Source organism: Dermacentor silvarum, chromosome 11 (assembly GCF_013339745.2).
Source record: "Dermacentor silvarum isolate Dsil-2018 chromosome 11, BIME_Dsil_1.4, whole genome shotgun sequence".
NCBI lineage: Eukaryota > Metazoa > Arthropoda > Arachnida > Ixodida > Ixodidae > Dermacentor > Dermacentor silvarum.
The window spans coordinates 75,444,525-75,457,832 of record NC_051164.1 but is presented as its reverse complement, the minus strand read 5'-3'; the positions used below and the strand labels follow the sequence as shown (position 1 = coordinate 75,457,832).

Genomic DNA, 13,308 nt, shown 5'->3' with positions numbered 1-13,308 from the left:
CACTACCGCTGTCAAAACGCTGGCTTGAGCAAGCATGCCAGCAGCAGCGAGCAAAGGTTCATGTGGTCTATCGCTTCAACGGAGACTGAGTGGCGAAAGCACAGCGCATACAAAGGTAGGAGCCGTGTTGCAGATCACTTTCAAGATACGACGCGACTGCCCAGCGCCGTGCAAAGTACAAGTTGCTAACAGAGCAGAAGCCGCAACTCCTCCCTCCCGCGCTGCCTTCGCGCTGTCCTCCTTTCACGTGGGAGATTGAGTCGTCAGTTCCTCTTGCGCCCGGTCGCAAGATATGCATTCGGTGCCGCAGCTAAACGTCGCCTCCCCTCTCTCCCTCCTGTCCCCCCACAGCCTTTTGTGCGACGGAAGAAGTGCGTTTGCTCTCCGCCGTGCGTTCGCTCCCCGTGAAAGTGCGTGTGCCTCGCGCGCTTTCACTCACACATACAGCATACGGCCAATGACAGTTTTTTTTGTACTTCCGGACGCGACCATCGAAGACTGAGCCCTTAACAGCTTTGCTGTAAAAAAATAAAGGACAAGATTTTTGTTCAGTATTTCTTTAACCAGACTATGCAACAGCGAAACCAGAATCAAGGCAGTAACAGTAAAAGCAACTCATTTATTGCGGTCCTGAAACCACGTGACACCATCTTGAATTGCACTGAATATGTTGCAGATTTCTCTCATAAGAGGCGATCATGGCACAGCTACCAATATGTCCATGTTGACATGACTCGTGCAAGTGACATGCTGGCAGAAATGGTCAAGTCTATGGGCCAAACGCCAAGTGCCCATGCCTATCAAAGGCAGCTGGTCAAACAGCAATGCGTGGTCATATAGACATTGTGATGACTTACGCAAAGTGCTAAACAAGGCATCCTCCTCAATGATGCACCGACCATTTACACTTTCCAAAAAGTAACCAAGGCACACAACTGAGAAGATAAAAATGTTGGTAACTGTAACACTAACTAGCCGCCAGTTCAAACAGAAGCATGGACAGCGATTCTTTTGCATCACCTATATTTTTTATTATTAAACCTAGAACAGTCGCACAAGTAACTGGACATACCACAACCTTTCACACTTGATTGAGCATGCATTCTTATCTACATGCAGCTTTGCAACTAATAAATTCAGCTGGCCATTAGAAATTTTTCTTTAATAAAAAGAGAACACGTACCCTTGCAAAAGAAGTTATAAACAGTTAAAGAAGCATGTTGTACAATGTTATTCTGTCCATCACAGCAAGAACACTCGCAAACGATATTGCACACACCTCTCGTACGCCCATTCTGTTTAAGATGCCGAAAATAGTATGTAAGCTCCAAGTAGAACACGTGCAAATTGATTGGGCTCCATTTGACCCTGCATCGGAGTTAAAGTAGTAAATTACACAGCATGCAAATGTCATAGATACTGCACAAGCAGCTCGTACATAATCACTTTCATGACAAACAAACATGTCTAGAGTAAGCTGAATTTGTACAGCAACCTTAACATCGAGGTTGTTCAACGGCTTTCTGGCAACAATTCACATCTGTGGAACAGCCTTGCATGCTACTCAGGCACACAAACACACATCAGCTGAATTATGTCAAAGGGTAGAGAGACTTTTGAAGGAAGACCCATTAGCAGGCCACACAATCCTAAAGGTAGTTCCTCGACCTTTTAGTCAACACAGATGTTACAATAAGGGAGTGCAAACACATATTTTCGAGGTTACAGAAATTTTTCCTCACACTTCTGGCATGTAAAACAACAATGCTTAGAAAGTTTTAAGGTTGGGAAACACCTATAACATATCTTAATACTAAACTTAGCCTTGAAATACCAGACCTGGTGTCCTTGATTTTATCGTGATGTCATGACACAGGACATGGTCTACCAACATCATGTAGCAAAAGGGCTAGATATATGATGACATTGCTAGTGATAAAGTAAACAAACGCATGTTTTTTCTTGCTGGGCTCGCATATGGCATGGAGCAAGCAAATGTATTGCAACGTCATGACGCATCATCCTCCGGGGAACGAAATCGAAACTGGATCGTAAAATAACATGCATTATAGCAAATTATGTGCTTGGTGCACTCAGATGCTTGCTAGCATTTTTTCTAAGGTTTAAAACACTGGGTCTATATTAAACAAAAAGAATGACAACTCAAAAACTTTACGCCAGTACTCCTTTTTAAGCTTGTAAGCTGGTCTGGAATAGCACGAATGGTCACGGGTTACAAATCCAAGTATAGTAATAAGTGAAGAGCTCCATTAACACTGCTACGCCAGCAGCAACCATTGCAAGTCAGTGACGCAAAAACTGCAGCTCTCAGAGCGTGGCATCGCCGGTCTGTGTTAACTGTGTATTACCGGTGTATGGCAATGAGGTTACGCTCAGTCAAATGCACGATAACCAGTCGTGCACAAGTTCCTGCCCCCCGCCCAACCACAAAGTTAAAAGCGCAGTGCAAAGTGCCTCATTGCACATGTACGAGTTAGCGACTCAGCCCTGATGCGAAGTTCAGCAAGGCCAATGTTAGTCTACTCGTTCCTGTATTCAAATAATGTGCAGCATGCAAATCGATCTTTATTTATTGAAGACTGTGGAGATTGGGATTGTGACTTACAGAGCTGACTTATGTGCAATTGGACATGGTCACTCTCTACCTTAAATTGCACATTGAAATAAGCTGGAGGGAGCTGGTGTATATCACAGCTATGAAAGCAGTAATGCAAATGGGCACAAGTAGTTTTGAAAAAAAAAAAAAGGAAATTCTGACCTGTGAGTAAATACGTCACCGAACGGACTTCTTGATATTAATGAGATAAAATTAAATCAACCATTCTTAGCACAAACATTGTAATGCGTTAAGTGCTAGTTTCTATCGGAGCTTCAACTGCATGCGCAGTAGTAAAAGCAGCATTCACACATGGCGTTCCCTACATGTGAATGCATGGCTTCTCAGGCATATCTGGCACATGCTCGTGCACATTGTTGGTCTGGTGTGCAAATGCCAATAGCCGTTTCTAAGTTCATTCATGTCCAAAAACAACTAAAATTTTATACAACACAGCGAATTATGCTTTTGCAGTGCATTTTACGTCATGAACCCACTTCCTCTCTGATAACAAGCAGCGACCACCTCAGTAAGCCAAAATTGCAGCCTCCGAGATCATGTTGCATGCCACAGAGGAAACAATGCACCTTGATCTTGGAAGCCGTGCAGAAACTCAATGTTTTGCTGCAGTAGGGTCATCAAAGATCAAACCGGGTTGAGTTGTATAATACATCATTTATCACAATACTAAAAAATCCACTCTTATCGTGACAGGATGCCTCATAAGCTAGAAAAGACACTAACAGGAAAGATTGGTGACGCCACCATCAAGTTTCTGCACCAGCTCACTGTGACATCACATTTTGACGGCACCTGCTTGGAAGTGACTAACTTTTGTTTTTTCCCGTAAAGATACACTACACTGTATTCTTTGGAGTCAAAGATTAAACTTGGCAGTTTTCAGCATCTTTCCTGTCCTGGTCTCCTTTTTCCACAACACTTCTGCGCTCCCCTTTGAAATGTCAAACCAACTAGCCCAACAGCTTACTTACTAATCCAATTTTTAGAACCTTTACTATGCTGCAACAACTCAAACGCAAGAAAATGCTCTGAAATCCTTAACGCCACACTCCAAGTACTGGTGCTGGGCTTTTGGCGCAAAGATTGATGAAATGAAAGTTTTGCCTTCATTTTCTCCTTCACTAATCGACCTCTTAAAGCAAAATTAATGAAAAATAAGGCTTTGAAAGAATACTTATCATTCTAAACTGATATAGTGTTTCCCTTTAGTGTCCCTTTAGGCTGTGGGGAGGTGCTATATAAAAGCAGAATGCCTGTAGACTGCTTTCCGATATCAGCTGCCATAAGCACGCCTGCACCACAGCTGTTCCCACGCTTGTTTTCCACAATTCTGATTCGACGTGCTATCTGTTTGCATCGTGCGAGGAACTGCCTGGTGCAATTTAGGCACCATGTATTTCCAAAGAGAAGGTTAAAAGTGATGCACATCTTGTAAATGCCTACCTTCTGTTTTGCATGCAAATGCACACGCAGGCACGTGAAATCATGCCGACATTGAGGCTACTTAAGTGGGAGAGAGTTAGCTTCTTGTACAAGAACTTAAAGAATGAATAAAATAAGGCAGTTGCTCAAATAAGGCAGCTGTTCAATGCAGTTCATAAGGGACAGTTGGGTTCCACATTCCTTTCCATTTTTCCTGCCCTGTCTCGGTGTCAGCAAACGACGATGCTGTACAGCCCCGTCTCATACGAAGCAAAGTTTGGGTTCTATACAGTGCAAACCAGCTTACAACATGTCACCAGAATCGCGAAAATGTGCACTGTAACAAAAACACACATGCTCAGTGCCTGTACACACGTGGAATGCACATCCCGAGTGGCCAGGAATACCACACCATCATAACATCCAAACAGGATGTTCGGCAATTTCGAGCACTCTTGCCACGAAAGCTCCCGCTGCCTAACTTGTCTACAAAGTCTTTCAGCTTCTATAGCTGACATTCTGCATCATGTGACTGCATTATAGGTGTATAGTGTATGCTTTTAGTTTTGTGGCTGAGAAACCAGTAGTTAGAAAGACTGTGATCCACTATACACGGTTACTTTACAAGTGGTCTGAAATGTATAATCAAATTGTATAAAGAAACCCACTGAAAACCAAATGCAACCCAGAACAACGGTCAATAATTCTGTCTACAAGTAAATGCAAAACTTTTTATTTAAGCACGGCCACTCAGGTTAGCAGAGCACAATGCTGATGACAGCAGCACAGCTGTCACCAGCATGTCATTGTGCTAGTCTTGTGGCTGTCCGTTCTTGGCGGCAATATATGATTGAGCAACTGTGGAAAGCCTTTGTAAGTGCACATGACTATGCTGTGTAATCAATGTGTTCAGACTCCGCAAACAAATGCAGAACCCCGGTTTTCTTCTGACGTTATTACATATAACCCAACTACTGAGCCACAGTACGTGATAACCTGCATATTTGTAGACCATACAAGAGCCTGATCCCTGGCCTTTGTTGCACTTATTAGGTGTGAAACCATTACTCAAGCAACTACAAGGCATAGCTGCACATGTTTGAATTAACATCTGCATCATCAGCGCCGTAAGAATGCGCCAAACCATAAGTGAGAGTAGAACTAGTGAAGTTGGCATATGTGCACGCACATGCGGTCAAATTGCCGTGGCAGGAGAGGGCATAACAGACTGTCCACTACTAAGCCATCTACCGCAGCATTTTCTCATAGTTTAATTAAAACGTCTTGAAACCAAAGATTAAACTACCCATGATGGTAAAAAGCGCATTATCGCATACAAGTAATATAATTATCTTCTCCACTTGGCAAACCCAGTGAAATACAATTAGCAATACGTTCTTCACATAAGAACTTCCACATACATAAAATAAGCATACTGACACTCTCATTATGGATGCGGCTGGCAAAAGCACAGGTCCCAGAATGATGTGCTCTCTTTGCAAGCTTGAACAGAGTGGTCATGGTCTAGCTGGTATTGATGCAGGTGCCGAGCTCCATGAGGAACAGTACTGAGTGTGCCCGCAACGCTCAAAGCCGAGAATATAGGAGGCTTGTGTCGGCTTGTCTGTTTCAGAAAAGCTTAGGTGATAAGTGTCCCCATCACGTGCATTAGGACTGTGCTAGGAGGACTACAATGCTACCTTTGCAGCGGCAGATCCTCATTCTCTTTCGTTCTGAAAATAAGAACTTTGTAGCAATCGACCTGCGGGATAAAATCAGCAAAATTGCACTCTTGGTAAAAGAAGAAAGTGGCGTTGGTGACAAGCTCTCCAGACCCTCACAAAGTTCACAGGAACGGCTAGGCTTACGAAAACTAGCATGCAAAACCTCTCGCACAATAGCGAGCTGTGAAAAAGTATCATAGATGTAGCTGTTTTGATCCCGCTCGAGGAGTAAATGTGAAGCTGTTTCACAGGACTTCTCGGAGAGCTTTTCTCTGGGCAGTTGGCTCTTCACAATATTTCGGGTTCGACGAGGGGAAAACATGGGGCAGGTGACAGATTGGAAGCCATGTAACGCTCATCATTGTGGGTCGCCACTTAAAACAGCTCACAAAGCTGCTTGCAAAGTCAGTCGTTCACAGGTGCTGTTGATGTAGTAGTGCCCATTGGATGGGCTTGCTAGCGGAGTTGAATAGACAGTAGCTTGCGCACATGTCTTGTGAGACTGGGCTGCTGCTGACATTCTGAATCCTTTCACTGGTAGATGACGTGGAAGAGCATCTCAATGTGCATGGGTTCCTGCGGCCCGGTAAGCAAGGGCACCAATGCACAGTCCAGTGGCTCCTGACAGACAACTGGCAGCGGTTGGCCCTGTGCGCCGGCTTCATAGCCGACTTGGTCTGGGCCCAACTGGGCACGGAGGCCGAGTGGAGACAGGGGCTGCAGCAAGGTCAGGTGTGGCAGCAGCGCCTCGCAGAAAGCGCGAGCCAGCCCCTCAGCAGCCCGCTGGGGGTCCTCACACCTAGAACATACAGCAAAGGAATTCTTCTTAGACATCTAGATGCTTTTCGTTTTACATCACAGGATGGAGTGGAATGATCTGCCGGAACAAATAGTTACTCTTACTAATGTATCATCCTTTATGACAGAATTGCTGATGTATCTGAATCGAGTCGACATTCAGCAACCATAATCACGTCAATGTAGCATGAAATCGATATTTCACATAGTATGCATACCGCTCTCTTGATTGTGAGATGACATCTGTAGTAATCTCCTGCTTTGATTTGTAAACGCTCCATTTCTATTGTACTTATGATATTCTGTTAATTTCCTTGGTATTTGTAACCTTGTACCCTATGATTGTATAATAATCCCCCCTATGTAAAATATATAAAAATACCTGTCAATCTGTGAACCTTGGAATTTGTGGAAATCTAGCGGGTACAACACCGGAAGGATAGCGGGGGTGGTATGTATGAAGAGAAAATAAGGCTTGCAGAATGAGCAATGAAGAGGATACTACCAAAAAGACACCAATGCAGCTTAGAGAGCAAATGTAAGACAATGGTATTCTTGTGGAAAAGAAAACAAATGTAGTTTGGCAAGTCCTGCAATGCATGGAATAGACAAAAATTACGCTACGAGAATATGGGTGATGACAGAAGAGAAGGACAGTCAAACATGGAAGAAGATTAAATGGTGTGATGAGATTACATAATCTGTGGCTATAGAGTGGGCTTGCTTGACACAGGTCAGGGGTGATGAAAGATCTCCAAGAGAGGCCGCTGCAGAAACAGGCTGTTGTCGGTACTGCTGCTTACCCGCCCCATGTTGGTCCTCCGTCGCAGGAAAGGAGAAAGAACTCGGTCCACCGAAGGCACAGGCCCCGAGCGCAGAAGTCCGAGAAGGCACGCAAGCGCACACCAGTAATGCCCTCCAGACTGCGGCCGTCTATTGGGCTTCGCACCCTGTAACAGCCGTGCCAGAAAGCGAGATTAGGATGCCAAATGTGTTGCATCACTGCCATTATGAATGTGGCTGTGTTTGCACAGTCGAACTCATTATAATTAACACATCCAAGAGAAAAATAGTTTCATTATATTAATTATTACTAGCTATCATATTTATTGTATTAATTAGAAACTCATAGCAGTGAGAAAAAGTATTCATTTACTTCGTTATATCCAATAATGGGCAGTGCTTAAAGTCTGTTTATTACCGCTGTGATCTACGGCGCCGACTACGCCTTTTTCATCCTAGACAATGGCTTCGAAGCTTGGAAAATATGGCAATGATTTAGCATTGCATAATGCTGGTTCCCGAAAGTCACCTTCGCCCCGCAATGTATTGGGGCAAAGCAGACTAAGAGCGGAAAGGGGTCACTGTCGCAGGACACAGTATGCAATCTTTAATTTACACGTGTGCACCTGCCGTTCTCCTGTCCCAGTACGAGAACCAATACACCTAATACAGTAAAACCTGGATATAATGAAATTGACAAATTCCCTAAAAACTTCATTATAAAGACGATTTCGTTATACAGTAAAAGCTCGATGATACGAATCTCACGGGGTGACGAAAAATATTCGTATTAGCCGAAATTCGTATCATCGAAACACAATTAAAACTACTGTCGAATCTCGATAATTCGAACTCGAAGGGGCCCGAAAATTTTTTCGGATTAAAAGGACGTATTTTTGAAGTATTCGTGCACCATAGCACGATGCACGAACGGTGCAAGTCGTGAAATATCGCAGTGCGCAAGCGCATAGCAAGCGCGGGCCACGAAACTGCCCACGCCGGCTAACGGTCGCTTCCCGATAACGACAGAAAACGAAGCTTCAGGGAGCGAGCAGGCGGCGCCGGCACACGGGTGCGCACGGAGACCGTCGAAGGTGAGGGAGGAGGGCGGCAGGGAAGCGGATTTGGCCGTGTCAACTCCGCCGCTTCGGTGGCTCCCCTCGCCCTCCCTCTAAACTCCCTCGTAGCTCTCTCACCTTCGACTCCGTGCGCACATCTCCGTGCCGCCCGCCGCCGTGCTGGCGCCAGCTTATTTTAGCCGCCCCCTGAAGTTTCGTTTTCTGCCGTTATCGGGAAGCGAGCGTTTGCGGGCGTGGCAGTTTCGTTGGCCCGACTGTGCCTCCGCCGCTGCTTCCCTCTGCGCTGCTGCCGCAGCGTGCAAGGTCAACATGTGACTAGAAAATAGAGGAGAAGGGTTCACTGCCATTTTTATCCGCGTGGCTGAGACGTCGGCACTAGTGTGTGCTAGAACACTCTAGTCGGCACGTACACGCTTGTTCCGGCGCGATGCAGAAACGGCGATGTTGCAATTTGAGAGGGGGAAATTTGCGCCGCGGGTTTTTTTTTTTTTTTTCTTTTTCCCGTTCGTTCGCGCGTGGCATTGAGAGGTCTCCCCTGAGCTTTAGCTCTATGACGGTGTCGGAGCAATGCCAGTCGGAGGCGCCGCCGCGTTCTTTGGCGCGCTGCTAAGAGCATTGTCGGTGCGCGGTATGTTCGAAATAAGCGTATTCGAATTAACGAGATTCGACTGTAGCTAAATTAAAGAGCCAGAGGTGAACTCACTCAGGCACATGTACGTAAAAAGCATTTATTTCTTGAAGCACTACTGCTTCAAACTCTCCGCACCCAGTCGCGGAGTCCGCGCTGTCCGGCGCTGCGTCTCCGCACCAAAAGAGTAGAGAAAGCGCGTGACTGCGCGCTGTTCTCTTTCGCGGCCGTCGGTGGGGCGGCGTTTATTCGTATCAACCGACGCAGGCTGAAAATCGATTCGTAACAACCATTCTCTAGCACGTTGCAAAGTAATGGGGCTCGGCCGGGACCACAGAAAAATTCGTATCATCCGGAAATTCGTATTAGCCGTGATCGTATCATCGAGCTTTTACTGTATGCAGGTTCAGCACGAAAATTCGAAAAAGAAACGCTTACCATATTTACTCGATTCTTACCGCTTACCGATGGCGTCGTAGCATCGTATAAGGCCCGTTTATAGTCCGACATTATCAGCGCGCGGGCCAGCGTCGTTTGCGGCCAGTCACGCTACGCCGGTTGCGCTGTGCCAGCTGTAATGCCATATCCTCTATAATACTCATATGCGCGCGCCGTCGGCTGTTATCTTCAGAGCATGCGCAGAACGATCCCAAGCCCACGCGCCGCTTTAAACAGCTGTCTGCTACCGTCGGCGAAGTGGTGTGGGCGCCTTTACGCCGGCAACATTAATTTCTTCGGCAACATTAACTGGAAAAGGAGAGTGCCGGCTTGGCGGGCTAGGCCAGCTGCAGCAAGCGGCGGGATCAGGTTTGAATGAAGGGAGGGGGAAAGGTCACACCCGCGGCGGCAAGATCGCCGGGTCGAGGGATGCATGCCCGCCTCGCGCACGCTCGTACGCACGCACACGTGCACTCACTCTCGCCTCGCAGTTGCCGTGAATTCGAGCGCGCCAAGCGCGATGTAGCCGCTTCGCATTGTGTCGCGGCGGAGAAGGTGCTTCCGGTTGCTGCTCCCGCAAAAATGACAAAATTTGGGGCGAAATCTCTAGGTTGTTGGCGGGGAAAATTTGTTATTTCGAGGGGGTCTCCCGCTGCCACTTTGTTACGTAGAGGTCTTAAATACATGTGCTTCTATGGAGTAACGGCGGGGAATAGAAAAACATCGTTATATCCAGGAATTCGTTATATGGAGGTTAGTTGTAAGCAGGTTTAACTGTATGTAGTGGCAGGCCTTCAGAGCCATTTCAAATGTGTCTATGGCAATTTGAGCCCTTGGGGGCAGTAAAAGGCATGCATTCATTTTTTCAGATGGGCAGATTTTTCTGACATCTTTGCGGCCTCTAGGGAGTCCAAAGAATCAGGGGACATTGACTGTATTCTACAGTTGATACTGTTCATGCTAGCACTACAGGAAGACCAAAGTGTTGCACCAAATCATGTTACTCGTGTGAAAGAGCCAAAGCCTTTATTGAATTTGAGTGAGCAGTGTATTTACGTGGGAAATCGGGCTGCTAACCAGGCAGATTATAGCTTTCTACAAAACAAGGAGGCAAGCGTCACAAACCCTGTATTCTTTGGCCGGTCATCCTCTGTCCAGATGACGGCAATGTGGCCAGCGTCTTCGCCAGGCGACGCAGGAACCGCCGGAACATGCCAGTCACGCATGGCACGCAGCGCTGTCCGCAGACTTCCCATGCTGGCTGGCGAAAGCTGCACCAGCACACCGTCTTCGACAACGCTGTGCTTGGCTTCCCCTGGACCCTTGAGGGCACCACTGAAGACCACAAATGACGCCCCTGTGCACTCTACAGGGTTTCCGGGACGTGCCTGCAAACAGAAAGACAGCCTCAACAAACAGGCAACAAGTATTTATTTTCCAATTAGCCTGGCATTTACATTAGCAGAACAAAAGCATTTGAGCTGTGAGCAGATTCCAGCTGGTGTGGCTCTAAGAGGTGAAGTACCAGGGACAAGTGCTGGCTTCACCTCTGATCATAACGAGCTACAGGGGCTGCTGCCCTAATTAAGTGACGAGACCCATGCTGCGATGGAGACCTGTGCTTCTGAAGCAGCCTACCTGGAGTGCCTGAGAGTGGTAGGTGCCTGCTTCAGGAGACTGCACGCAGACAAGGTGAGCATCTGCCTCGGGGCTCATGTTCCCTGCCAGGGCAAGCACATGCTCGTTGCCATCCAGGACTCGCACGAGGGCATCATAGCGGTTCCGGGGCACCCGCACTGTCGTCTGCCGCCCCTCCAAGTGCACCAGAAGCCCTGGCAGACTGGCCAGCTGGTACTGGAAGTTGCGGAAATCCTAGCAATGTGAAAGAGAAGGATGACAGAAAAACAGTCACATAAGGGCGTAGAAGTTTTGAAATTTCACATTTTCCAAATGTCCACAATGTGGAGTTGAAACTACAACTCTTCATAATTGCAACTTCAGAGCTGTAATCTTCAGATTTGTAAACATATACAATTCTGTGAAGATGAGGAAAATGCACTGTTTATACACTCGAACCTCGTTATAACGAGGTTGAAGGGGAACCCAAAATTACTTTGTTATATCCATTACTTCATTGTACCGACTATTGCCCTTTACTGCAGTGTGCCCAATGGTATGCACAACTTTGAACATGCAAAAAATACTACAGTTCCATGGCTCGCCGAACCACGACGCGGCCACGTATGCGATGAAAATTCAATAAAACAGCAGCAAAAGACTCTCCAGCGTGTGCAACATGCGACTTTTTAGCACCCTGACGTGAGCACCGTTATGATAACATCCTTATATTCCATTGTGATGGGCTTTCACTGCCACTTCTTATGTGAATCGCTGATATTGTCATGAAACTGGCGAAACAGCGACATGGTCGAAGGAAACGGCTTGCATGCTGTGATGCAAATGAAGTTCGTCGTGTTCGAGCAGCATGTGGCACACAACACGGTGCACCGACTACGTAGACAGCTGGGCCAGTATCTCGGGCGACTTCTATGACTTTCGAAGATATAGTCACTTTCACAAGATTTCGCAAACCCATCGAAGTGTACGGCCAACAGAGCTTAGCACAGAGGAAACACAGGTATAGGCGGACACATCCAGCCCTTGAAAGGGAAACTATCTGATCCGCCGCTTTCACGTGGCCACACAGCTCTGCTGTGTAAGCACATTGATAGGTGGCGTGGCGCAGCTAGGTGTGGCCTCCGAGATTGCTGTCTTGAAGGGTGCACCTAGCTTCCCTAACTACGTGCCAGAGCGAGAGAGAGAGGTACGTTAAGATAAGAGCGAAGTGTTTCCCGTGCGCGGCCACCGTGCACGCGGCTAGGCGCAACAGTGACAAAGACTAGTGTTGCTAGACGGCACATTCGACGCTAGAATTTTGAACTGCCATGCCAAACGAATGTGGAACCTGGTGGAAAGCGATATGCTTAGTGTGCAACAGTTGGTATTTTCGGTTTCAGAGACGAATCTAGTTCATTATATCCGTTGGCAGAGCAATTTTACTTCATTAAAACGTGGCTTTACATACATGGATCTCTATGGTGATTTCAAGGGAAATTGCATTTACTTCGTTATAGTCATTATTTTGTTATATCCAGTCTCATTATAACGAGATTCAAGTGCACTGCCTTAATGACTCCTGCGAAGCTCGACCATTTGCTGTGTCTGTCTTTCCAAAACTATCCACGATTGTTGGCCATTAGGCGGCTGTGGGAGTGTGCATTCTGACTGGCCAAGTTGGACAATGTAAAAGTACATCAAAAATGAAAGAAAGCGACAAGGGCTGGAGGAAGTTAACCAATGGTTGTGATAGAAGTCTAAAAATACCGCATTTATTCGATTATAAGGCGGTCCCAATTACAAGGCGAGGGTGTCTGTTACAGGACCCAAGAAAAAAAAACTTTAAACTTTAATATGCAGACTAATATAAGGCGATATAGAGCAGCCGATGGATTATTTAGACTCGGCAGGGATGGCCTGAAATACTGAATTACTAACACAGCCAAAACGCAAAATGGCGACCACGAAATATGGGGGAATGGAGCCCCAACACGTGGAGTGCAGGTTAAATGAATTTTTGCTTTTAAGTGCAGCTTCACGGCATCGTGACGCACGCTGTCGTAAAGCCACACATAAGGCGAAAGCCGTGCTGTCGTGAAGCCACACCTAAAGGCAAAATTTGCCTATAAGGCCGGGGTGACTTCGAGGCTAAAGATTCAGGGAAAAATCCTCGCCTTATAT

General features: G+C 46.5%; 1 protein-coding gene across 1 annotated transcript in view; it reads right to left on the bottom strand.

Annotated features, from left to right (window-relative positions):
- Nucleotides 1-599: 599 nt before the first annotated feature.
- LOC119433037 (zinc finger FYVE domain-containing protein 9) overlaps nucleotides 600-13,308 on the bottom strand; it is a 43,753-nt gene continuing 31,044 nt past the window's right edge. Inside the window, exons 11-14 of the mRNA XM_049659099.1 lie at nucleotides 11,149-11,382; nucleotides 10,636-10,898; nucleotides 7,386-7,532; nucleotides 600-6,583 (exon numbers count right to left, since the gene is read on the bottom strand). Coding sequence (XP_049515056.1) covers nucleotides 6,316-6,583; nucleotides 7,386-7,532; nucleotides 10,636-10,898; nucleotides 11,149-11,382 — 912 coding nt within the window. The 3' untranslated portion in view covers nucleotides 600-6,315. The remainder of the gene's footprint in view (nucleotides 6,584-7,385; nucleotides 7,533-10,635; nucleotides 10,899-11,148; nucleotides 11,383-13,308) is intronic.